General features: G+C 49.2%; 11 protein-coding genes across 11 annotated transcripts; 4 read left to right on the top strand and 7 right to left on the bottom strand.

Moving 5' to 3' along the window:
- Nucleotides 1-529: 529 nt before the first annotated feature.
- On the bottom strand, nucleotides 530-1,958 carry VTN00DRAFT_9907 (uncharacterized protein; the record flags this gene model as incomplete). The annotated part of the gene is made up of 2 exons (XM_069436914.1): nucleotides 530-1,753; nucleotides 1,821-1,958. 2 exons carry the CDS (start codon nucleotides 1,956-1,958, stop codon nucleotides 530-532), a joined length of 1,362 nt encoding a protein of 453 aa, XP_069284506.1.
- Nucleotides 1,959-6,971: 5,013 nt separating this feature from the next.
- Nucleotides 6,972-8,393, bottom strand: VTN00DRAFT_9908 (uncharacterized protein; the record flags this gene model as incomplete). Its single annotated transcript, XM_069436915.1, has 3 exons — nucleotides 6,972-7,427; nucleotides 7,862-8,167; nucleotides 8,214-8,393. 3 exons carry the CDS (start codon nucleotides 8,391-8,393, stop codon nucleotides 6,972-6,974), a joined length of 942 nt encoding a protein of 313 aa, XP_069284507.1.
- A 363-nt stretch (nucleotides 8,394-8,756) lies between these two features.
- VTN00DRAFT_9909 (uncharacterized protein) lies at nucleotides 8,757-9,498 on the bottom strand (the record flags this gene model as incomplete). The annotated part of the gene is made up of 4 exons (XM_069436916.1): nucleotides 8,757-9,171; nucleotides 9,224-9,333; nucleotides 9,380-9,412; nucleotides 9,478-9,498. The coding sequence occupies 4 exons, from the start codon at nucleotides 9,496-9,498 to the stop codon at nucleotides 8,757-8,759; spliced, it is 579 nt and encodes a 192-aa protein (XP_069284508.1).
- Nucleotides 9,499-11,564: 2,066 nt separating this feature from the next.
- Nucleotides 11,565-12,143, top strand: VTN00DRAFT_9910 (uncharacterized protein; the record flags this gene model as incomplete). Its single annotated transcript, XM_069436918.1, has 1 exon — nucleotides 11,565-12,143. One exon carries the CDS (start codon nucleotides 11,565-11,567, stop codon nucleotides 12,141-12,143), a length of 579 nt encoding a protein of 192 aa, XP_069284509.1.
- Nucleotides 12,144-12,381: 238 nt separating this feature from the next.
- VTN00DRAFT_9911 (uncharacterized protein) lies at nucleotides 12,382-13,517 on the bottom strand (the record flags this gene model as incomplete). Its single annotated transcript, XM_069436919.1, has 2 exons — nucleotides 12,382-13,089; nucleotides 13,155-13,517. The coding sequence occupies 2 exons, from the start codon at nucleotides 13,515-13,517 to the stop codon at nucleotides 12,382-12,384; spliced, it is 1,071 nt and encodes a 356-aa protein (XP_069284510.1).
- A 730-nt stretch (nucleotides 13,518-14,247) lies between these two features.
- Nucleotides 14,248-15,067, top strand: VTN00DRAFT_9912 (uncharacterized protein; the record flags this gene model as incomplete). The annotated part of the gene is made up of 2 exons (XM_069436920.1): nucleotides 14,248-14,770; nucleotides 14,880-15,067. 2 exons carry the CDS (start codon nucleotides 14,248-14,250, stop codon nucleotides 15,065-15,067), a joined length of 711 nt encoding a protein of 236 aa, XP_069284511.1.
- Nucleotides 15,068-16,573: 1,506 nt separating this feature from the next.
- On the bottom strand, nucleotides 16,574-17,503 carry VTN00DRAFT_9913 (uncharacterized protein; the record flags this gene model as incomplete). The annotated part of the gene is made up of 1 exon (XM_069436921.1): nucleotides 16,574-17,503. The coding sequence occupies one exon, from the start codon at nucleotides 17,501-17,503 to the stop codon at nucleotides 16,574-16,576; it is 930 nt and encodes a 309-aa protein (XP_069284512.1).
- A 558-nt stretch (nucleotides 17,504-18,061) lies between these two features.
- VTN00DRAFT_9914 (uncharacterized protein) lies at nucleotides 18,062-18,385 on the top strand (the record flags this gene model as incomplete). The annotated part of the gene is made up of 2 exons (XM_069436922.1): nucleotides 18,062-18,119; nucleotides 18,180-18,385. 2 exons carry the CDS (start codon nucleotides 18,062-18,064, stop codon nucleotides 18,383-18,385), a joined length of 264 nt encoding a protein of 87 aa, XP_069284513.1.
- Nucleotides 18,386-18,418: 33 nt separating this feature from the next.
- On the bottom strand, nucleotides 18,419-19,675 carry VTN00DRAFT_9915 (uncharacterized protein; the record flags this gene model as incomplete). Its single annotated transcript, XM_069436923.1, has 2 exons — nucleotides 18,419-19,146; nucleotides 19,204-19,675. 2 exons carry the CDS (start codon nucleotides 19,673-19,675, stop codon nucleotides 18,419-18,421), a joined length of 1,200 nt encoding a protein of 399 aa, XP_069284514.1.
- Nucleotides 19,676-20,005: 330 nt separating this feature from the next.
- Nucleotides 20,006-20,612, top strand: VTN00DRAFT_9916 (uncharacterized protein; the record flags this gene model as incomplete). The annotated part of the gene is made up of 2 exons (XM_069436924.1): nucleotides 20,006-20,340; nucleotides 20,507-20,612. The coding sequence occupies 2 exons, from the start codon at nucleotides 20,006-20,008 to the stop codon at nucleotides 20,610-20,612; spliced, it is 441 nt and encodes a 146-aa protein (XP_069284515.1).
- A 194-nt stretch (nucleotides 20,613-20,806) lies between these two features.
- Nucleotides 20,807-21,837, bottom strand: VTN00DRAFT_9917 (uncharacterized protein; the record flags this gene model as incomplete). The annotated part of the gene is made up of 2 exons (XM_069436925.1): nucleotides 20,807-21,731; nucleotides 21,797-21,837. The coding sequence occupies 2 exons, from the start codon at nucleotides 21,835-21,837 to the stop codon at nucleotides 20,807-20,809; spliced, it is 966 nt and encodes a 321-aa protein (XP_069284516.1).
- Between the last annotated feature and the right edge of the window lie 318 nt (nucleotides 21,838-22,155).

Genomic DNA, 22,155 nt, shown 5'->3' on the forward strand with positions numbered 1-22,155 from the left:
ACAGCATCAATTGCAACTGCAAAGTCTCCTGACTTGGTGTCTCTACTTATTTTTTCGGGTTTCTTGCGAACTACCGCTGGGTACTCTGGTTGTCTACTCCGTACAATTTTATACATACCCGGACAATATGCCTTACTGACCCACCGATATGTGGTCGACACGACAAATCAAATACTGTTGTTGATGATTCAACAAAGTTCTGGGAAAATCGAGCAGTGAATCTAGGAATGAGTCTTTTGGAGCAGTTGGAGATTTCCATCTATGGAATCTTGAATCTAGCATGCATCGTTCACAACCTACGGTTTTCACTCGTATCTCGAGTTTCACGATCCCAATCGGATTTGCTTTCAATAATACAACATGTGATTTCCATCATCAGATTTCAGTGCTTCTATGATCTGATGAATATTCCATTCTCTAGATCGAAATTCCGGGATCCTGTTCAATGACGTCATTTCCACAGTTGCACGACAGTGTTGGCACCGAGTTGTCTCATTCGAAAAGATCTCCCAGACTCGAGAACTCATCATCAAAGCCTGGATTGCGTGGATTGTCGAGATCTCACCACACCTTTCCCCGAATACACAGAAGCTTCAGGAGGAGGTATTGGCGGAAGTTCTGGTATCTGAAGCTCCTCTTCCTTATAGAGCTTTCCAGCATTGTGTCCAAATAGCCAATCCTTCCTTGGCGTATATCCCCAAAAGATCGGGTTTCTTTGGTTATCATGTCTCATCATTTCATCACGCTCGTCCCGAGCAGGTCCATCGTACACATGCAACCATTCCTGCAGCACGCGCGTGTTCTTCGCAACGTATTCTGCCCGCGGTGCTCTCTGTCTTTCATATACCCTCAATGCCTCTGGGATATTGTCGTACGCTGCTAGTGCGGCGCACAGAGTTCCGGCATCTTCAATCGCTTGCGCCGCTCCCTGCGCCATGTACGGCATCATAGGATGACAAGCGTCGCCAAGGAGAGCAACCTTACCGCTGGGATGCACCCACCGCTTCAAGGGCTGCTTTAGCTCAGCGAGCTTCCACTTCAGATACTCCTCTGTCAGGCTGCACAGCTTGCGCACCTGCGGGCACCAGCCCTTGAACCGTTCAATGAGTTCGGTGTTGTCTGCTTGCTTCTTCCACTCGTCTTCCCCAACGGGCTCGCCCAGATCCGTGTTGTGAGTGATATCGATGATGACATTGAACAGTTCGCCGCCGCGCAAAGGGTATCCGACTGCGTGCCCTTCAGGTCCCATCCAGTGGGTTGCCCAAGGTTCCGTCACCAGATTTCGCATTTCTGGGTCCTTAAGGAGTGGTTCTGCTGGAACCAGGATGCGATATGCCACATCCCCTGTGTCTGTTGGCTCGGCAGGTTCGCCGTTTATGGCCGTGCGGATGGAAGACTTGATGCCCTCTGCAGATATTACCAGATCCCCAGAATACCAGTCGCCTTGCTCTGTCTTCACCGCGGGTCTGTAATAGTCGTATTCGACAACTTTGCTTTGAGTCTTGATCGTGATGTTTTTACTTCTCCCCGTCGCTTTTAGAAGCGCGTCGATAAGATCCGCGCGGTGGATGAAGTAGTACGGCGCGCCATACTTCTCTTCTACGTCACTGTATGGGACGTCTAGCAGGATGTTGTTCTTCCAGTCTACAAAACGGTTTCCGCGAGAAGTCTCTTTCTTGATAGGATCGAGGTCGACACCCCATTTGAGCAGCAGCCGGGACGAGTTGGGAGATACGCGGATGCCGGCGCCGACCTGTGTTTGGAGCCGTCAGGGCATGCTCGATCTGGGTTTACATGCTAAAATGAAGCTTTGGGCTGACCTCTGCAAATTCCTTGACTGCATCAAGGACCGTGACGTGGTCTCCATCCGTCGAAAGGGCTAGAGCGGTCGCCAAGCCGCCAATACCTGCGCCTACTACGACGACTTCAAGATGCTTCGTACTACCTTTCATGATCATGGTAACGTTTCGCAAATCGTCTCGTGAAAATTGGAAGGAGGTTCGCTGAAACTTAATATGGAATGCTCATTTACAGATGGTAAATGGAGATATGTTAATGTTACTGCACCCAAGTACCCCAGGTAGATACTGCGTGCGGGGTTTGAACCTCCGTACGGAGAGTGGCACCGCTCCTCGACCTGGGGAAGATGCCGAGATGCCGGGATCCCGAGCCGACGTTCCGTCACGGAGTCACCATCCGAGCAGCGGGACCGTCGTTCCACACAAATAGCCCATAAATCCATCATACAAGAAGGTCCGGGCGTCTTTCTGACAGCAAAAGCTTATTTACAGTGTTTAACGGCTGTGGAGAAAAGGGAAATATCCCTTGCACAATTGCAGAGGGTGTACGGTGAAGGATCCTCCAGGTTTGTTGGATTCTTCACTGTGGACAAGAGCGCTGAGGTAATCGTCCTAACTGAAAAGGACATCCGGATACTACTTTATTCGTGTCTCTCTCTGGTTCTTTCAATGTCCTTGGATAGCCTTTTGATTGCCATCTCCAGGTTCTTGCTACGTTTCGACGATTCCTACCCAATAAAAATATGGGACACTTCGAATCCACAAAATTTCGGATACGCTTAGTACTGCATAAACGGGGAAACCGCGCAATTGGGCGATAATTTAGGCTGCGACGTGGTTAGGTAGGTACAGTGCATACGTCTTCCAAGTTCTCGACCGAGTGAAGATTCTAATCATGCTGCAGCTAGGCAAAGACTCCACCGGAAGTCTCATCTGCCTGTCGCGTTGCACGAGTCTCGTGATTGGCGAGCTCTATGTATGTCCGCGTACTCATAGCGGGCTAGATTGCTGGATGCTGGATTGTTGGAATGCCACGAGTAATGCAGAATGCTAGCTTTATGCACGTTTGCAACCACTTTGAATCTGAAGATATCAGTGCGCAAGTGCTGAGTATGCGACGAAACGACGATTTAATCTCCTTCCATGGATCTTTGGCTTGAGTTTGGTTCGGGGAGTCAGGTGGCTAGCTAAAATGGTGCCGTGTAAACCTTTTAAGGTTCGCACAAAGGTTGTTATCATTCTTATTATTCCGCGTTCTTTTTGCCTTCCCAGCTTTTCCGCTTTTTGAGTCTGAATTCCGTGAAGATAGAGAATATATAGATCTCTTTTCTTTTCTAAAAGTGGAAGGCCTCCGTCATGACTCGAAAGTGCGCTAGTGCATAACACCGTAGGCATGCATCCGTAACCTTCAAAGTCTGAGATAATAATAATATTATTTGGAGGCTCCATGTTCCAGAATTTTACCCCCCTCAACGATTTAGGTAATCTCATAATTTTATCGCGGATATTATTGTGGCCCTCGTCAAAAACTCCCCCACATCCCACGGCCCGGTCCGCGGATGGCTGGCCCACTGCCCACTCATCCATAGATCCAGGAGAGTGATACGATACGGCCGTGAGCCGGCGGAGACGCCACCCATCAAAGGAATTTAGGTGGCAGGTTCCCCATCCGTGGATGAGGGGCCCGTGGTTCGTTCCCGGGAAAATGGTTCTGGGAGCCCAATTGAACCACTACTAACACGTCAAAAGCCTAAAGGCCTCTGCTCGTGCGGGGAAATATGACGCGTCTTATGCGGCCTGAATCACCAGCGACTTGGTCGACGATTATGCTAATGCAGTAATAAGTGCATTTCATCTTTTCTGCTACGTATGAACAACTTTTACAGGAGTCCATTGACGGCGTGTCTCAGGCAATGTCCTGCTTTGGTTTCCCATACAGATATGGGATGAATACCTATCAAACGACGATCGAACAAAAAAAAGTTTTTTTTTAAAGGTGGCCTCTATACCACGTGCGATCCGGATGTAATGGGCCGGCAACTCCGTACGCCGGCGTAAGATAACCAGTCCGCTCGGAGCAGAATCCGACGAGCGCTAGCGCCCGCGCACGGCTGAGAATGGGCGGTGAGAGGCTTGGGCGATTGGGTTCTAACCTATGGAATGGGCTGGCATCTTTTTCCCTTTGTGTTTGTGTGGCTTTTACTGGGCACGACTCTCGGTAACCAATCCGATCATTGGAACTACTTCTTGGAACTTCGTATGTGCCTTCTGCCTTCTTCCACGCCATGGAATCGGCTTATTGTCTCTCTTACGTATGTATTTCTCCTTCGCCTTCTGGAAACGTTGTGGCCACCACATCATCGTCTTTGATCTTTTCACGTTAGCTTCTACGGTGGGTTTAGTCAATTGGCCATAAGGAGTAGTCCCGGGAGCACAACGTTTTGCCCCGCAATTTGTTGCGGTGCATATGGTATAACTCAGTATCTGTATTTTCAGGTTTAACACCGCTATTACTCAGCCTATATCTGGTCTCGAAAAGTCTCTTCACGCCTGCATATACGAAATCGGTCTTGAACCCTGAAGGGGAAAAAAAAGGAAGATGCAACAATGATATTGTCAAAAGTCGGTCGGCACACCGAGAAGGGAAACGGTTTCTTCCCAATTTTCTGGTTGCCGGATGGCTGGCTAGACGCGCCCCAATATTAGGGAACGCACGCAGCTCCCAGACGGCAGCCATGCATTATCGATCCTTGGATTCGGATTCGATGGACTTGGCCGAAGTTGCCTACGTAGCCTGTGGTATGACTGTTGACAGCTCAATAATAGTCTCTCCAGCTTTTCACGTTGCCTCCCTAGAAGCGGTTTCCAAGTACTGCGTATACTAGTCTATTAAAGGATCGGAAAACTAAATCGGGAATAGGATGGCATATCAATCGCTAGTAGTGATTAACGCTGAAAATCGAATCCGTAATGGAGGTCATGAGATCATGGCTGGTTATGGATAACAAGAAGGACAATCGACAGATCTTCAAGGCTATTATATTATTAAAGAACCGAGGGATCAGTGGAGATCGTAAAGAGAACTGAAGAATCGAGAATAGTTCGATCCACGAGGGCAATCAATTGACGAACTCTGCTATTCCTACGGTACGTACGTAACACAACAGATTCCGGTTCCAGTCAAAAAGACGTCGTTCGCGTCCTATGTACGGAGTATATCGTCGCTGAAGATTCCGCGGAAATGGAATGGAATCCGACAATCGTGTTCCTAGCGGCTGCTCTAGCCCTCTTCACCAATGAAAATCTCCCGCGCCTCCCAAGCGGAGGGGTTGGGCTATCGCCAGCCATGCAGTTAAAATTAAGGCTTTCCATCGAAAAGGCAAAGAAGGCAGAAAAAAAAAATTTCTGCACTTCTGGTTCACGCCCCCTCTCCTTTACTCCCCGATCTTCAGTCCCAGCCGCTTGGAAACTAATAGGATCACCCGATTATTCCCCCGGGAGCCTAGTATGTTCGCAGTTCAAGTCCGGTGTTCTTAAAGAAGTTAGAATGCATTGGCTAAAGGTTTCTTTCGCCCGACCGAGGTAGTAGTAGGCTAAGTACTCCATGGTAAGGTACTGTACACACGCTCAGGCCTCTGCCTTTGCCTCTCGCTTTCCCCCTTGTCTTTCATTTCATCGCAAGTACAAAGAGTGGCAGGGGGTTGAAGGAGAAGAGCGCCCTCCACTGCTGGTCGGTTGGCTGACCTGATCTGAGTCGTGGACGTTGGAGTCGGAAGGTCGCAGGTTGCAACCCGCGCCACTTAATCAGAAGGCAAACAGAAAGAAACAGGTCTGAGACGGACGGCGTTTCTTTAAATGGCGTGCAGCACTAAGTACTGCATCGTTAACTTGGACCGTGGATATGTTTCCCTGCTCTGTCGCGGAATGCTTTTTCTTGGCGAAAAGGCCGACCGAGCTGGTATTGTATTGTACTGTACGGCTGGTTCTCGGGTCGTGTTCATAGCGTACCGTACGGTCTGTGTAAGGTGATTTTGGATCTTGTACTGTACGAAGCTGATACATAGACCTTATCGCAGGTATCTCGTAGTTACCATCGTCGAAGCGCATCGACCTTGTATATTGCGGTTGCTAAATCCAGATAGGTACGGAGCACCTTGGTATAAACTCTCCAGGACATCGTGTTTCTCTGCTGTTCTTGTGGGACTAGGAAGCCACATTCTCCAGCATCCATAATGAGTTATTTATCAGTGAAGAACTGGGTGCAAATTCTCGAATCTAGACTGGTATCGTTTTTTGGAGTTATAAGTTGAAGAATAGACAGGTGGATATTGAGAGAAAAGCCAGAGCACAGGCATTTAGAAGCATCAAGTGTTTCGATGCTTCTATACCTAGATCCCTCCTACCATGAGAAAAGTTATTCTCTCTGCAATGTTTACGTTCTTTCTGTAAGACTTTGAAGTTCTGTTCACCTTCAATATCTCTTACTGTAGAGATAGCGCACGCAGTAAGTGACAATAGAATAGTACAGAACATGCCATTCCAGATAATTTTAATACAAAAACCAAGTTGAGTATTTAGCTTTCGTACTTCGAGCAAATCGAGACTTTCAACCTGACTTCAGACGAGATCCTCGTATGTACTACACTGTACATCATAGCAGAAACCGACGACACAAGTTCGCACACAAGTCACATGTCTTCCAACGTCTGTATGAGAACCTTGGAGGCCACCAGAATGCTCCGCCAGCACTTGGGACACAAATAATCTACTCAAAATTTTCGTAAACAGAATACTATCCTTCGCAGAAACACAAACTACCCATTTCCTCGTCAATATCCACGACAGACAGACCTATCTCCAACACCGCAATCCAACTCAACCAAGCTTTATCTCCTACGCTTCGTTGAGACGCTTTCACGAATCTCATTGTCAGCTTTGCGCTTCGCGCTGCAACTCTCGCACCTGATATAGAAGGCCTTTGGAGAATTGTTCCCGAGGTCTTCATACTCAGGGATAGTGTCTCCAATGAACGTTGTGTGGTTCCAGTCCAGACACCTTTCGCAAAACGCATCCTCGCAGCCCTGGCAGGCATAGAGCAAACCACCAGCTTCATGAGCGCTTCGTTCACAGTTCCAACAATGATATTGGGGACAGATGAATGGCTTGCATGGTTCAGGACGGGGGAACGAGAGCTCTGTCCAGGCAGTGCATGTGGAACGCTCTCGGGCATGACTTGCATTTTTCAAGGTTACATCTCTTCTTGCAGAAGAAACAGGCCGCTTGATGGATAATTTGAGGCTTCTGCTCGCGTTTCCATGCTGCAAGACGCGGATCCTTCCCGGCCATCATCCGAACTGCTTCTCCCATCTTGCAGTCAAGCGTCTCCTTTGCGACGTGGAAGCCGTCGATGATGACCGTTCTGCTCTTTCCAATCCGTCGAGATGCCCTGTTCAGGATATCGTCGTCTTTGTTGCTTGAAGCCCCTTTTCTCGGGCTCGTGTCAACCTTGGTTCCGTTGAACACTGATGTCTCGACTCTTTCGAGACGTTGGAGCCACGCCTTTTCGACTTCCTCATTGATATATCTCCTTGCTGGTCCGGGTTCTTGCGCAATTGTCCCTGCATGTCTCTACGATCGTCTGCCAGTCCCAAAAGAGCATTTCTTGAGGGTCTATTTGAACGTGCGAAAGAGCCTGTGGTCCTCGATGGACCAATGATGCCAATCAACTGAGTCCCATGTCTGGCATGTTTCCAATATCGACCGAAGCTTGATAGGTGCTGGGACTTATTGGAGATAGTGTGCTGTGGATACTCCCCATGCCCTCCGTGACCTTGGCAGCAAGATATAATTTCTTTGCCAGCCGGCCCAGCATCTGCTCTTCAACAGTTCCTTGCGAGCAGATTTTATAAATTGTGACTGGCTTCGTCTGTCCAATCCTGTGAGCTCTCGCTTCTGCCTGCAAGGTCATCTGTGGGTTCCAACCCTGGTCCAAGAAAACCACCTAAGTCGCTCTCGTCAGGTTGATGCCTTCGCCTCCAGGCTCTCGTGGCAATTAGGAAAACCTTGTACGCAGAGTTTGTGCTGAAGAGGTAGATGTTCAGGTTTCTCCTTGCGCTTGGGGTGGTCCCATCGATCTGGACATAACGGAAAGTGGATCCATCTTCGCTGGCAATGTCCAGGAGGTCTTCACAGCAGTTCAGTGCGTAGTCAAAGCCGGAAAATATCAATACCTTCTTTCCTTGGCCGACGACAAGGTCTTGAACCAGTGTTAAGAGCACAATAAATTTGCCAGAGGCTTCAATAACGTGGTTTTCATTATCGTGCGCTTCTGGACCGGGTGTCTCGAGAAGGTATGGACGAACACAACACTGAAAAGGTCAGTGAAAAGCTCATATATAAAACTTCCATCCGTACCTTTCTCGTTTGCATAAGGAGATTATTTAACTTCCTGTACTTTTGTGGAAGCTTGACCAATGGGGATTGGTGCGTATCAGGCGACTGGACCGTACTCTGAACCATTTCGAGCCACTCTTGAGCGACGCTTTTCACAGAATCCTGAAATCCGCTCTCTTGGAGCCCTCCCTGCTCATCCATCTTCCGTGACTCAAGCAAGATTTCGTCCAGCAAAGACTGATCAAATCCGGTCAATAATCTGCGGTACCAATACCGCTGCAACCTGGAAAGAGGGACTACAAGAGTTATCTCCGTTTTAGGAGGAATCCTAATTCCTATACCTGGAGTATCCTTGAGCCGTCGAAGCATTTCAGCTTAAGATTCCTGGTATGTACTAAGAAATAGACCTCCGAGCGGCAACGATCTTGGGAAGACTAACCCTGTAAGTACCAGTCTATAATCGGAACGAATTCTCTGGAGAGACTGCGCGTGCTTTGTCTGGTTGTTCTTGATCCTATGTCCTTCGTCGAGAACTATGCATCTCCAAACACAGAATCTTCGAAATTAGTCTTTATCGGCCGTTATCATGTCATATGTGATGACAAGTACGTCAACCACCGCCGGTTCATCATCTGCTGAAGAGCTATCCTGGTGTCCATGTCCTGGAAGACTCTTTGCGAGGGCCGCCCTTACTAGTTTCCTCTGAGCTTCTAAGTCGTGATATTTTAGGATCTTGAAGCCGGGTGTCCATCTTTTCGCTTCATCAACCCAAGATTGGAGGACGCTCAAAGGACACACCACGAGAAAAGGTGCTACCGTCGCATGCTGGTTTGCTTTCAGGTATTGGAAAAATGACACAACCTGCAGGGTCTTCCCAAGACCCATATCGTCACCTAGGATGCCGCCAACGTCATTCCTCATGAGAGTTACGAGGAATGAGAAGCCTTCAAGTTGATGGGCTCTGAGTTCGGCACGGACACTATACAGTATCATTTAGTCTGGATCCATGGAGATCAATTTTCTTGGCTTACCCTGCGGGCTGGAGTCCGATCGCCTCGTACGGCTCTACCTTTGCGTCGCTGCACTCCTGCAACTCGACCAGCTTCTCGATATAATTGCCCGGAGGCAATACGGGAGGAAACTGTCCTTATTCGCCATGAAGAAAGTGTTCGTCTGCCCTCTGGAACCTTTCGAATGGCATGTTGCACGGAGCTCCTAGCCTGTATATCACTGTTAACATGATGACCTCCTGTTGATTGAGCTTATCATTAGAGGATCGTCTTACCGACTTGCATCGACCCTTCATGCTGGGCTAGACTAGCAACTATTTGTCAGCAGAGCAAGATAAAACGAAGGTTCGCGGTGCTGGTCTCGTATGCAGTCTTCTTACCGAGTGTCCCTTCATCAGGAAGGTTGCAAATTGCCTCGACCATCGAAACACTGTATATTCATAGGCAGTTGGGAGGAACACTTCAGGGCCTGAGTCAATCACTGTCCCATATTGAATTTTTGGGCCCACTATGGTCCAAATCTCTTTGTTGCATCAGTTTCGGTTGCTGCAGATAGCGTGAATGAGTGAATCAGAGTAAACAAGATGACACGACAGTGAGGTGGAAAACAAACATATATTCTTGAAAGATCCCATCATCCCATAACCCCCTGAGTTGGATCTGAAGGCCACTGGCTTAACGTTTGTCTCTTCAAGGGTACATCTTGGAATCTCCTGGTATAGTAGAATATAAAAGAGAGGAGAGTAAGCTGTAGCATCAGGGCCCTTGCAGGGCTCCCAGTTCTCTTTGCTTCTGGTGCAGACCACTGCACTTGAAGAAGGCGATGGATAAGTTCTGAATATAAAGTTGAGACTGGACGGATGTCCGAATATCTGGAAGTTGTAAGTCGATATAGTAATGTAGTAGACGAGGGAGTACTTACAACTTCCATGACATTGCGAGTTAGATATATTTCTGAGACTAGTGGCTCCACAACGTCAAATTAAGTCTTGCTGGGAAGATTCTTTTGCAGGAAGAAAGCCAGCTGATTAGACAAGTTTATATCTCCACAGGTATTTAATACAAGCAGACCTTGAATGGGAACCTCCGCCATCCAAAATACTCTCTGTCACTATGCTCTAGATCTATATGAAGGCGGTAAGCCCTCATTCCTGGATCATCCTTTGACTGAACACTTACCGCGTCATCTCTCAGTTCATACTGCCCTCATCTCATCATTCTCATTTGTCAACCCAACCTCACACATCCATTCACCTCACGTGATGTGTTTTCTGCCGGCATTATCTTTCCAGATTTCACTCCTCCATTACAAAGGGGAACTGCTGACAGTGATTTCACTGGCAGGACTTGAAGATTTTCACAGTGTTTTAGGGTAGGTCAAAGAAGGAAGACAAGGAACATTGGAGATGAGTGATTGCCATGTATGATATTCACTGCGTGTGAGCTTTTCTGTGCATGCTTTCTCTCCTGGAGCGTGTGCGCTTCGTCCTGGAATTAATGCTAGGTAGGATCTAGATAGACCACATAGTAGGTTAGTTCTTGCTAGAGGAACATTGTTAGGCTCAAGGTAAGCAAACAAGCAAGCCCTGTATCTGTTGGGATACGACCTGGTTGGATCTAAGTCACTTGAAAGGTAAGGATGCTGGAGGTGGACTGCAGACATAGACAGATAAAAGCCACTGCCATCTGCTTGTTTGCCAAAGAAACTGCTACTACTTAAAGTAGATGGATACCAGCTACCCATTATTTTTCTCAATTAGCGCCTAAGCCCGGTGGAAGTGTCCCCAGACTTGACACAGGATACAATGCAGCAAAGGAAAACACTGGACAGGGATGACACTGGGTGGCTACAAACATGTTATTTGGAAGTGTCCAAAAAAGTTTCTCTCGTAGTTATCCGCCATATAGTCTCCCTTGGCGACCACCACCTGGTAGAAGGTTGTGGAAAGAAAGATAAAAACATGAATACAGGCATATGGAGGTGGATCCCACCAGATTCACCAATAATCTTGCATGGCAACGTGCTATTATGCCCTTTATTGAGGATTGTTTCCTGAAAGCATACCCGGGGGCCACCGCCGTGTCCTGACAATCTCCCAAAGGAATTGCACTGACTCCCACTCCGCGTCGCGGCCAAAACACTTCATACATAGCGGCAGAAGACGTGATTTCCAGAAGGACATTGCCTCGGTTTTATTGATTCCGTTAAGAATGTCTTTGTGATCGTGAACAGGTACGAAGAACAACATTCACTAACTCGTGTGCCGGGTCCATTTTTGCTCACAGAGTGAAACAGGCTTCACCGAGTGCTAATCACAGCCTCTACCATCGTTTTCGTCTCGATCACAAAAAGCAAGACGTCATGGCATCCAATGTCATGACCTGGATCCTCGGCTGCTCCCGCAACGAAACCGAAGCGGAGCAACTCCGGATCGACCATGGACCATTCGACATCCCGTATCCCGAAAACAGCACACCCATGGAGAGCCCATTTGGTTTGATCCTGACGGGAAACCCGGCTCACGATCGAGAGCGCGTCCAGATCCGGATCGCGGCAGCCCAGACTGGTCTCCACATCGACATCTACCACAAGGGCAAGGTGATCTTCCCTCTGGGGAAGATGACGAACAGGCAGCACCGCATCATGATCCTGTGCAACCGTCTCGACCGTACCTTTGAACGCTGTATTCTGGGGGGCTTCGCGCTGAATCCGAAGGCGCTCCCGTGGGGTTTTGACCCTAGTGTCTGGGCCGATGCGCGTCGGATCCAGGAGTGGATCAAGAGGGATAGTAATAATAGGCCTGCTGAGAAACAGCCCTGGCAGCGGTATTTGCAGGGTCAGCTGAGGTTGCCGTTGTTTGGACATGAGTTTCTTATGGAGGACTATGACCTAGCTGACTTCCTCGAGGATTGGGTGCTTCAGGAGGGAGATAAATATTAAGAAGTTCGGTCTAAGGTGGTTGCATTTTTGGGCCAGATTTCCAGGAGGAACAGACATGGTGGTGTGTTGGGCCTGCCTTCTCGCCTTCTCAGATAACAGCTTTCTAATGTCATGTTAGTCGAGATATGCTTGGGACGTAGTAGAAGTATTAATATAGTTTAAGCACGTTGAGGACAATGAAAAAAAATATCTTCTGTAGGAAAATGTGCATTCTCGATAAAGTTGCTAGAGTACTTAGTTACACTTTGATCCGGCGGCTCAGTTGCTCAGTGCCGGCCGACTTGTCGTAATCAATGTTTTCATACAAGGCGACTCTGCGTCCCAGTGCCCGTCGAATAATCCAGTCTTTGCTGTTGATTTCCTCTTCGACCATACCGGTAGCAAGTGGTGGAATGAGATTGCTTCCGTCCAGTCGTTTCAGTTGAACATCATCTTCCGGCCTTGAGAAGTAAACAAGGCTATACCTCGTACTGTCCCCTTGAGCACCTGGCGGTGCGACTACCCGATGGATGTTGGATCGAAGCAGGCCATTCGTGAATTTCACCATGGCATCCCCAAGGTTGACAATGGCATGACCAGGCAGTGGACGGACATAGCACCACTCGGCGTTCTCGCCAGGCGGGAGGACCTGGAGACCACCCAGACGGTTGAAGAGGATGGTAACGCTACCAAAGTCCGTGTGTTCCCCCAAAGCAGTACGCCTGTCATCTACCGGCTGCGGAGGCGCTTTGATGAAGCGTACTTGGTCACCGCTAACCGCATGGAGGCGATGAACGTTCGACAGCGTTGACGGTGGGAGCTCTAGATGCTCGTTGAGGAGGTTCAGGATAAGGGTCACTATCGAGTGGGCATTTTCGATGAATGACTTCAGAGTGTCACGGTTCTGCTGCATCACCTCAGGGGCGGGAAGAGGAGCTGAGACCCCCAGAATGTCATCCTTTGATACCTGTGATCAGGGGTCAGATGGGTTGGAACAGCAGGTAGGTTTGATGGATCATCAGAATAACGGACATTATAGAACTCATTTCTGTCCAGATTCCCCTGTCGGTCCACTACCACGGCTCCCTGTGCCTTGTACCCGAAGTACGAGTTCTGCTTACTGAAGTCATACTTCTGCTTCTCCTCGAGGCTCAGCTCGAATAGGCTTTCGCCGACGGTGAACAATGTGTCTGCGTCCCCCAGAATCGAGTTTCCTTGTTCAGACTCCCGAAGGTCCAGGTAGAAGAAGCCTATATCTTCACAAGCCTCACAGAACCTTTGGATTTCCCCCTTGTCCTTCCGGAGGAGCTTCTCCAATGACAGGCGAAAAAGCGGAGCGGTTGGCACATCATCAGGAAAGGGAGGTAAGCCGGGGAAATTCTCTGAAGAAGCCATCATTGATGTTTAAGCAGTCGTCACTGCTCAGCAGAGCAAGAAAATAAGCCCGGAAGGTGGCCATCATGGGGATGTCAGACGTCAGACTTAAGAATAATCGTCCTTCAGGCGGGGAAGGGCGTTTGGCCCGAGGGGAAACGATCCGACGGAGAGAAGACCGAAGTATGCACTCCGTACTGGACCTAGGTTGATGGATCGGACATAGCAGCTACTGGCCAGCTTGATGGACATTACGCAGCCCGCTTCTCCCGTAGAAAGCCCCTTTCCATCAGCGGTTAGGGCGACTGGAGCGATCGCAGGACGGTCTGTTATATCGTGAAGTCGTTAGAATCATATATAAGGTCATGTTCCTTTTTGCCCTTTCCCATAAATTTCAGTTATTGTGCGCTTTTACTCTTCTTTTATTTCTCCAATCCATAAAATACTTAAGAACAATAATGATAAAAAAAAATTGTCTGTTCGAAGAAGGTAGTCTCCGCATCAAGTTGGGGGAGTAGAGTAGATCGGGTCTCGTGATCTGGAGAGAGCGTTTCTGTTCGGTGACATCAGGCTGGACCGCGCCTTCAAGCCAAAATCTTGCCCGCAACAGAGAAGTCCCACAAGGCCCTTCGCGACCCTCACTCCCTGTCGCATGCCGTGTCATCTGCCATGATTCCATGGTTTTTATGCATCTTATCCTATATTTGCGTGACAACTAAAAAAGGTTAAAAATCCGCATCCTCGCGCAATCATGGCAAGTCAAGACCATAAGCATGTTGCGCACCAGCTCCTCTCTCGCGCCCACTCGCCGGACACCGCAGACCAGCTGTTCACCGAAAGAATAAAGCAGAAGCCTCTCTTCCTGCGCCCGACCTCCCCAACCCCTGCTGATAACCGTGAAAGACGACGTCTCCACCGTCTCCGCAAGAAGGAGTACTTTCTCCGCCACCAGAAACCGAAGCCGCTCTCCGCGCGGGAAAAGCGCGTCTCGGGAATCTACGACCTTCCGAAGGAAGAGTGCAAGTATGAGATCTTCAAGGGTCTACATAAGATGTGGGTTGAATACATGCAGGAGGTGTTGGACCTCAACGACCGTAGGACGAATGTGGTGACCCCACTGTCGCATGGCAGCAAGCTGGTCAGCGCGGATTTCCATGGCGCGGAGGTCGAAGTTGTGCGCAGTAGATGCGCTAGCAGGGTTGGGTTGAAGGGCATTGTTGTCAGGGACTCGAAGTTCACGTTCGTGGTTGTGACGGAGAAAGATGAGATGAAAAGTGAGTCGATTCCGATCTTGAGTCTGAAGGATGTCCCTCTTTCTACAATTTCTTGGAGGGATATTGCGCTTTTGAGATTGCAGATTCCTGCTGACCAACTTTCCTGCAGCAATCCCAAAAGAACACACCATCTTCCGCTTCACCGTTCCTCTACCCGTCCGAGAAGACCGTGAAATGACTGAGAACAAGGACGCACCTAGAGATCTCATATTCGAGCTTCACGGCAGTCAATTCGAGAACCGTCCCGTGGACCGTGCGAACAAAAAGTTTAAGTGGAGAAACGTCGACTATCTCTAAAGGGTTGGATGGGATTATCAGCTGTCCGAATTGCCTACGATTATACTCTGCTGAGATTTAAAGAGTGCCTGGGGGTTCGCTGGAATCGCGGATTCTACATGCTCAGCCGAATTCATCTTGCGCATATCGAAAAATCCCACGTCTACGGTTCAATTGAGCAGTTCGGGTGAGGAAAATTGCTTTCCTCATCACTACGTCTCGTGACCAAGTCTCTCGAACCGGGGCAATGGGTGCAATACTGAAGCATTCAGGCTAACCAGCATTACAGGAGATATTGACCGTTTAACAGGCAACAGACTCCCTGTCACAGAGGCTATCTGGCCATCGAGACAGCGAGCTTGCTAGGCAAATGGCGATACTGCTCCTGTACTTGAGTGTCACAGTTTCAGGCCTATGAACCATTAATGTGATTTCCTGCCGCTCTTACAGATTAGACCGTCAGGTGGGAAGGTTGAGAAGTGATGGATGGATGGAACAGCATCGACGAGAGCGAGTCCCCTACCGCCTTCCTGGTATCTTTTTGTTTGTATGTGTGTGTGTGCTCTCGAGGACTGTCACTTGTATCCGGAGCCCAGTTGCATAATTGCTACTGTATCCGCTACTTTATCAGTTAGATGATACCCCTTTCGGACGTTAGGTGTCTGCTGACAACGCGTCTGCGATTGCTGGTTGGAAGGGGTTCGGATGAAATAGACGAACAATGATATGCCCATTTCGTTATAAGTTTATTCAACTTAAGATCAGCAATTGTATGACAATCTTACTATTCGTATGGATGCTACGATAAAAATTACATTGAGGGTCAATGTGTCCTACTCGTTGATGTCTGCTCGCGAGTCACAAGTAGAGCACACGTGTTACTATTGACATACTGCCTTACAGAATGTCTGAAAAGAAGTATTACCGACACGAGAAGATTACTTAATGATTACGGTAGTGTAATTAAGTTATGGTAAAGCCTCTAGTTCAATTTTCATATAATATTGCCATTGTATATTGAAGGGTCAAGCACTACTTCGTCCGCTACTTCGCATCGAAGACCTGATTTTGCTTCGTTTCGAGTATAGTGCATAGAACACGGATAATATCTCCGACGGGAAGAGTGCACCGTTCAGTGCGCCAGGTCAAGAGACTCTTAGCTCCTGTTGCTCCACCCGGAGATTCTCTTCAGAACAACCGGGGGAAAGCAAATTGCAAAATACCCGGTCCTGGGATTGTGAGCCTGACTCTGCTCTACGCAGTAGTACAGACGGTAAGTGAGGCTGCGCTATTAGACGCCGAGACTTCTGGACCATAGCGATACAGCCTGTGCCCCAATTTAGGACTTCGGCTGGAGTAAAGTCGGCCGAGAATTTTTCGGCTCGAAGCTCCATTTCTTCACTAGCATGATATCATGTCATGCTGCCAGTGGGGGTGATCGACCGCGTGGTAGCGGGGAATAATAAGTCAATCCTGCTGGGAAAGCTCAAGAAAATCGGTCAAAGATCAAAAGCCGTATTAAGCGGATCACATTCCTGCCCACTCGATGCTGAATGTCCGTACGCTATCGTTACCTTCAGCTTCGGATACTTCGGCTTTCTTCTCAGCTCCACCAAGCAGGAAGCCTTTCTTTACACCAGTACCCAGTCGACCGCCGATGACGATATCCATGAGGTCAATCTCCTGATCCCACTCTGCAGCAACGACAAGGAAGTGAGAGTGGAACCGTAAGGGATCACCGGGATAGGCAAGATATTGACAGCCGAATCTCAGGCCAGGTGACAGAAAGTAACCTTCCGAGTGGAGATGGGCGAACAACGGATAGGACGCAGGTACATCCGGAAGGGGCATAAGCTGTTCAGTTGACGGTTGAGGAGGAAGTGGGGGATACGATGTCGCAGGAGTAATACCCATCGGCGTCTCTGGGACTATTGGCGTCTGCGCAGATGCCAGTGAGCTACCCGGACGAGAATCAGGTGCAAAGAGGTCTAAGTCAGCATCCTCCGTGGCTGCGGCAGCATCTTCGGTTGCCTTCTGCGGCTCGGTAGTTTTCACCTTAGCAGCTTTCTTCTGCTCTAGCTTCTTTAAGGCTTCCTCTCGTCGCTGCTCCTTTCGACCCGCTTGTATCCGCGAGGCCTTAAGACCCTCATTCTTCAAATTCTGTAAGTAGCGTCTTTTCTCTTCTTCCATAAGAGCTTTCATTCCATCTTTGTGAGCCTTAGCCTCGTCTACAATACAGGCTACTCCCTTTTCGACCAAGAGCCTCGCCTCTTCCGGCATCAGCTCTAGCGGGAGACCCAGAAAAACATTCTGCTGTGGTATCTGCGGCAAGGTACCAACCAAGACACCACAGATGTGGTGCTCGCGTCTCAGGTAAGTGACCGCATCAACCGAGAAGAGGAGATAGCGACCAGAGACGAAGGAAACCGGGATCGGAAGGCTAGGAGTGGCCTCCATTCTAGAAGTTATGGAGGAAGAAAGTCGGAAACGAGATACTGCTTCTTCAAGGTGGACAGGTTAGCTTTGACAGTCCAGTGAAGAAATGAGTCGACACAAATAGCAAATCCAAAGCGAAGTAATCATTGCGAAATACGTTTTCTCAATCACATGTGCTCTTTTTTTGAGATGAATAATGAGCTTCAGGGGATTGACAGATTTTGTAGATTTCTAATCATGTAGAGGAATTTTACAAACCGAATAGACGGGTAGGCTTACCATGAGAACATAGCTATGTGAAAAGAGAGGAATGCCCTAGTTTTGATCCTGCAAAGCCAGAGCCAGAAGGATTTGTGCGGAAGATGAAAGAGAATTTTTGTGCCGCGATCGTGGGGATCGAAAAAAAGAACATGGACGACGCTTTGAAGCTTTTCCTTTTCAGGCACCGACCTCGGGTGCCCGCCTGACAGACTACCTAGCTGAGCTCATCCTCTTCACGAACTCCGCACCTCCACAGCCAGGTACTGAGATACATACTGCTATCGCTTCAAGGTTTGATACTATTTACATTCCATCATCATGAACTTCCTATTGCTGCTGGGTCTGGTGTTTTTTGCGCCTCTCGTCCTATTTGTCGGTCAGTACTAGTTGCCCACCGTGGGCCTCCTGCATACCAAGCATTCTGACATTCACGAAGCATTTCTTGCACTGTCATCGTGTCTTGGAGACAGCTTCCGAGCTCGCCTTGCGGGATTCGCCGTCAGGCCCCGAATTGATGCATATGACCGGAACTACCTTCGCACGATGACTAACAGTGGCTCTGCGATGTCTGAGCAGATCGAATTGGAAAATATGCTCAGAGAGCCGGAGTACGCGGAAGAGGAGGATGATCGAGACCGATAATGTTCACTTTGCAGTCAATAATGCGATGCGCATCTAGAATTCGAGATCCGCTTTCTTGGGCATTCCGCCTGCAGCGCCTCCCTGTTGTGCTTCGTGGTCACCCTCTGCTGGTGGTAGACTGAATGGCTTTATCTCAAACTTTCGTCTGCTGAGAGTGAACGCCCAGTCTTCTCCAATATTCTGATCACTTCCCCCTCCACGCTCGTGCATCACCGGCAGCCGATGTGTTTTGAGCATTCCATGAGGCGGTTCCTCTTGAGCCGTCGCAGCTCCCGACATCGCATTAGCCGCAGCCGCATCTGGTGAATGCGGGAAAGGGCAGAGCTCCATGACTCCATCGCTAAGCAGCTCCATCCATCTTACCAGACCCGAGGACCGAGGATATAGAGATAACGGGATTGTGATCATTGCCGTGACGCGATTAGCGTATGTGGTCAAGAGCGCACGAAGGGAATGGAGGAACTGCAATAGATTTTCTGGCTGACTAGCCGCGGGCGGGTATATGGCAGGATTGAGCAGGGAGGGTATCACAATGCGGTGGATCGTATTCGGAGGACTAGAAGCAATTGCTGTCTGGAGTCGCTTGTGTATAGAGATATACGGCGATTCTCTAGAAGGCATGACGGGTATGTAATCCATCGACGAGAGAGACGGATGGGTGAGGCGCTTGGTGAGGTCAAACGCATGGCAAAATGCTGCTTGCGTCGCCGCTGGACCTCCTTCTGTTGGAACCTGGCTCTTATCCCCCGTCGCAGCAGGGACTGTAACGATTAGCCTTACATACCCCAATGAAGAGTAGTCAATGCTAGAAGGCCTACCTCTTGACCCTGAAACCCCAGCTCCGAACTCGCCCAACCGTTCGTATCTCCAAGCAATCTTCATTTTCTCCTCTTTTCTCCTGTCTACGTTCTCCTCCGCTAGGTCCGCGGTCCCGATCAAACCAGGAAGATTTCTCCCCCACTGCTCCATCATGCCGATGACGTGAACTTTATGACCTTGTACTACGCCCTCTGCCGCGTAGTATCTTAGCAGCGTGCCTGCAAAATCTGTCGTGCCATTCTCTTCGATAAGAAGGCTTTTCCCAAGCGCGAGACCAGCATGTCCTGCTAAGAGATTATCCAGCGAAGGAGTGCCCGTTGATGTTGTCGGTCGTCCGTCATCAGGAGACGGGCGCACGCCGGGACTTGACTCTGGTGAAGGACCTGCTTGCGGTTGCTGCGCGGCAATATTAGCTACAGGAGTACGGTCTGCTCCTGGCGAGAGACCTATATTTCGTTTGCGAAATGACATTATTATTGCGTGTAAAGAATAATTAAGAGCTGAAGCTTTTGGAGGGGCTCTCCGAGAATTTGGATATTCTTCCGGCCGCTTTGAGCTAGCCCGCTAAGTGGCCGCGGGGCAGCTCGGGGCGTAAAGCGGCGCGCCAAAACGAACGAAAAAAGCTTCCGCGTTCTTCAGCTTCGACCATCGTACTCTTGACAAGTCTGCCAACACGCGCTCGCTTCCACTCATCTTAAGAAAGAATTGAGAAACTCTCGTTGGATTATCTAAAGCCAGAGACATCTCTTCTAACCAGAGACATTCCTTACTCTTGCCACCGGAGCATCAGCGACTGCAATCATGTCCGACCCCCAGCTTTTCGAAGACACTTTCACAATCACCGGTGTTGAGTTCCAGAAATACGATCGCGTTGCGCGCCTTACCGCCACTTCTTCCGACTCACTCACTACATTCAGTCTCGATGTCAACATGGAGCTGTATCCTTGCGCGGTGGGAGAGCAGGTGTCCCTCGCACTCGCATCAACGCTCTCTCTCGACGGCAAGGACGACAGCGTAGGAGGCAAGGGAGGCTGGAGAGATGTCGGAATGGGAGAGCAGACACTTGCAAACGACTATGACTATGTCTGCCATGGGAAAGTCTACCGTTTTGAAGAGGGAGCCACGGCCGGGACTATGTGAGTTTTGCTTCTCCCCTCCGAATTTTGCGACCCCTTTATTGGAGCTATGAGTCCTGCTACTGCCCACGTACTTTCATTTCCCTTCTGCCACCATACCTGTTTCAATTATTAGCCTCTCATTGTCCTCAAAACCAAGTGGCCGCTGACGAACGCTGTCCCATAGGGCCGTCTTTGTCTCTTTCGGAGGTCTTCTACTGTACCTTGAGGGACCGTACAAGAAGCTTGCCCCGTTGAGAATCGACTACGTCTACCTTCTTCTCAAGAAATAGTTTTCTATACCATAATTTTATGGTCTTTCCGTTCTGACAGGGCTCCGGTTCTGCTTTTTTCTTAGAGGGCGGTTAGAGAAGTTGATCGCATTTTGGGCATTAGCGTCGGCGTTTTAAGGGATCGGGTATTAAAAGAAGACTGAAAAAGAGTTCTATGTGTGCTGTGTCGGATTTCAAGGCTTGGTATCTATCATCTATTTAGTGGCATGTGATGCGGTTGGAAACTCCAGCCGGCGATGCAGTCTGGCTACAATCTCCAGGTAATCCGGCTCGTTATCGGGCGTCAGAATTCCATGTCTGATGAAGAAATCAATCAGAACGACTGCACAATTGGGCTTGAACTCCCCTTTGCTCAGCGCTTCTTTGATCTCGTCAACGTTCCACAAGCGAAAATCTTCGACCTCGGAGTCGCAAGGTTTTGGCACGACGCTGGCGTCAAGCTTGAGATCGTAGACGTACTCGACTTCTGGCTGTAGCAAACCTGTCTCACCGCCCGCGCGCTCATCCCTCACGTAGAAGTATGTGACACAGCCGACAGGCACCGCCCCTGCTCTCACAATGTCCTCGGGGATGGAGGCTTCTTCCATCGCTTCGCGGATAGCACACTCGAAAGGCAGCTCTCCTGTGCTTATCCCACCAGCCACAGTGTTGTCTAGCATTCCAGGGTACGTCTGCTTTGTTCGTGCACGCCTGGGAACCCATATCCGTAGCCCCTGCTCGTCTTCAACGTAGCCAGTCATGTGTACACCATACGTGACGATCCCGAAAATCGGGCTCGCACAGCGTTCCATCTCGAGCAGAAACTCCCCTTTCGGGCCGTAAATTGGGTACATCTCATTGCGCCAGCCATGTAGAATCTTGAAATTTCCACGCTTAACTGTTTCGTCAAGAGTCTGTGCCATCAGTTCGCTGCGTTGGGCAGGCGTTGCCCCTGGAGGAGTAACGAGCGTAACCGTCTGAGCGGTAGAATCGACAGCCCAGCAATCGGGCCAGTAGAATTTCTCCACGACAGAATTGGGTATGTATCCGAGGACTGCATCACAGCCAGCAACCTTGAAGGCGTGATACGTTTTCAGGTGGACTGTGTAGAATGCGGGGTCATCTGAGTAGTAGGGGAAGCTTTTTCCACCGAAGCAGTCAGCATCTGTCTATGAGAAGAAACAGTGAACAAAGAGAAGATTTACTTGTCGCATTCTTTGATGAGATCAAGGTTAGACTTGCCCATTGTTCCTTGGGAGGTTTATATGTACGTCTATGTACGTAAACAGGAAATTGATGCTGGGCAATTAGACTGTCAGCAATCAGTCGGCGGGACGGATAAGAAGCGTTCGTTCCTGGCTCTGCCGTTTTCGGACACTAAACCCTTATCGATAAGGGCAAAAAGCTCCAGACGCCTTTCGTCACCCGACGGTGCTCGAAAAGTATCTTTCAGATTCCATCTTCGACACGTCAAAGAAAACCTCGTGCGTTGATGCCCTTGCGCACTCCCCGCTATATTGGAGGGATTCCTACTCCATAAGATAATGCTTTTGCTGACTTCAGA

This window comes from Thermoascus crustaceus (assembly GCF_041956765.1).
Source record: "Thermoascus crustaceus strain CBS 181.67 unplaced genomic scaffold VTN00scaffold_8, whole genome shotgun sequence".
NCBI lineage: Eukaryota > Fungi > Ascomycota > Eurotiomycetes > Eurotiales > Thermoascaceae > Thermoascus > Thermoascus crustaceus.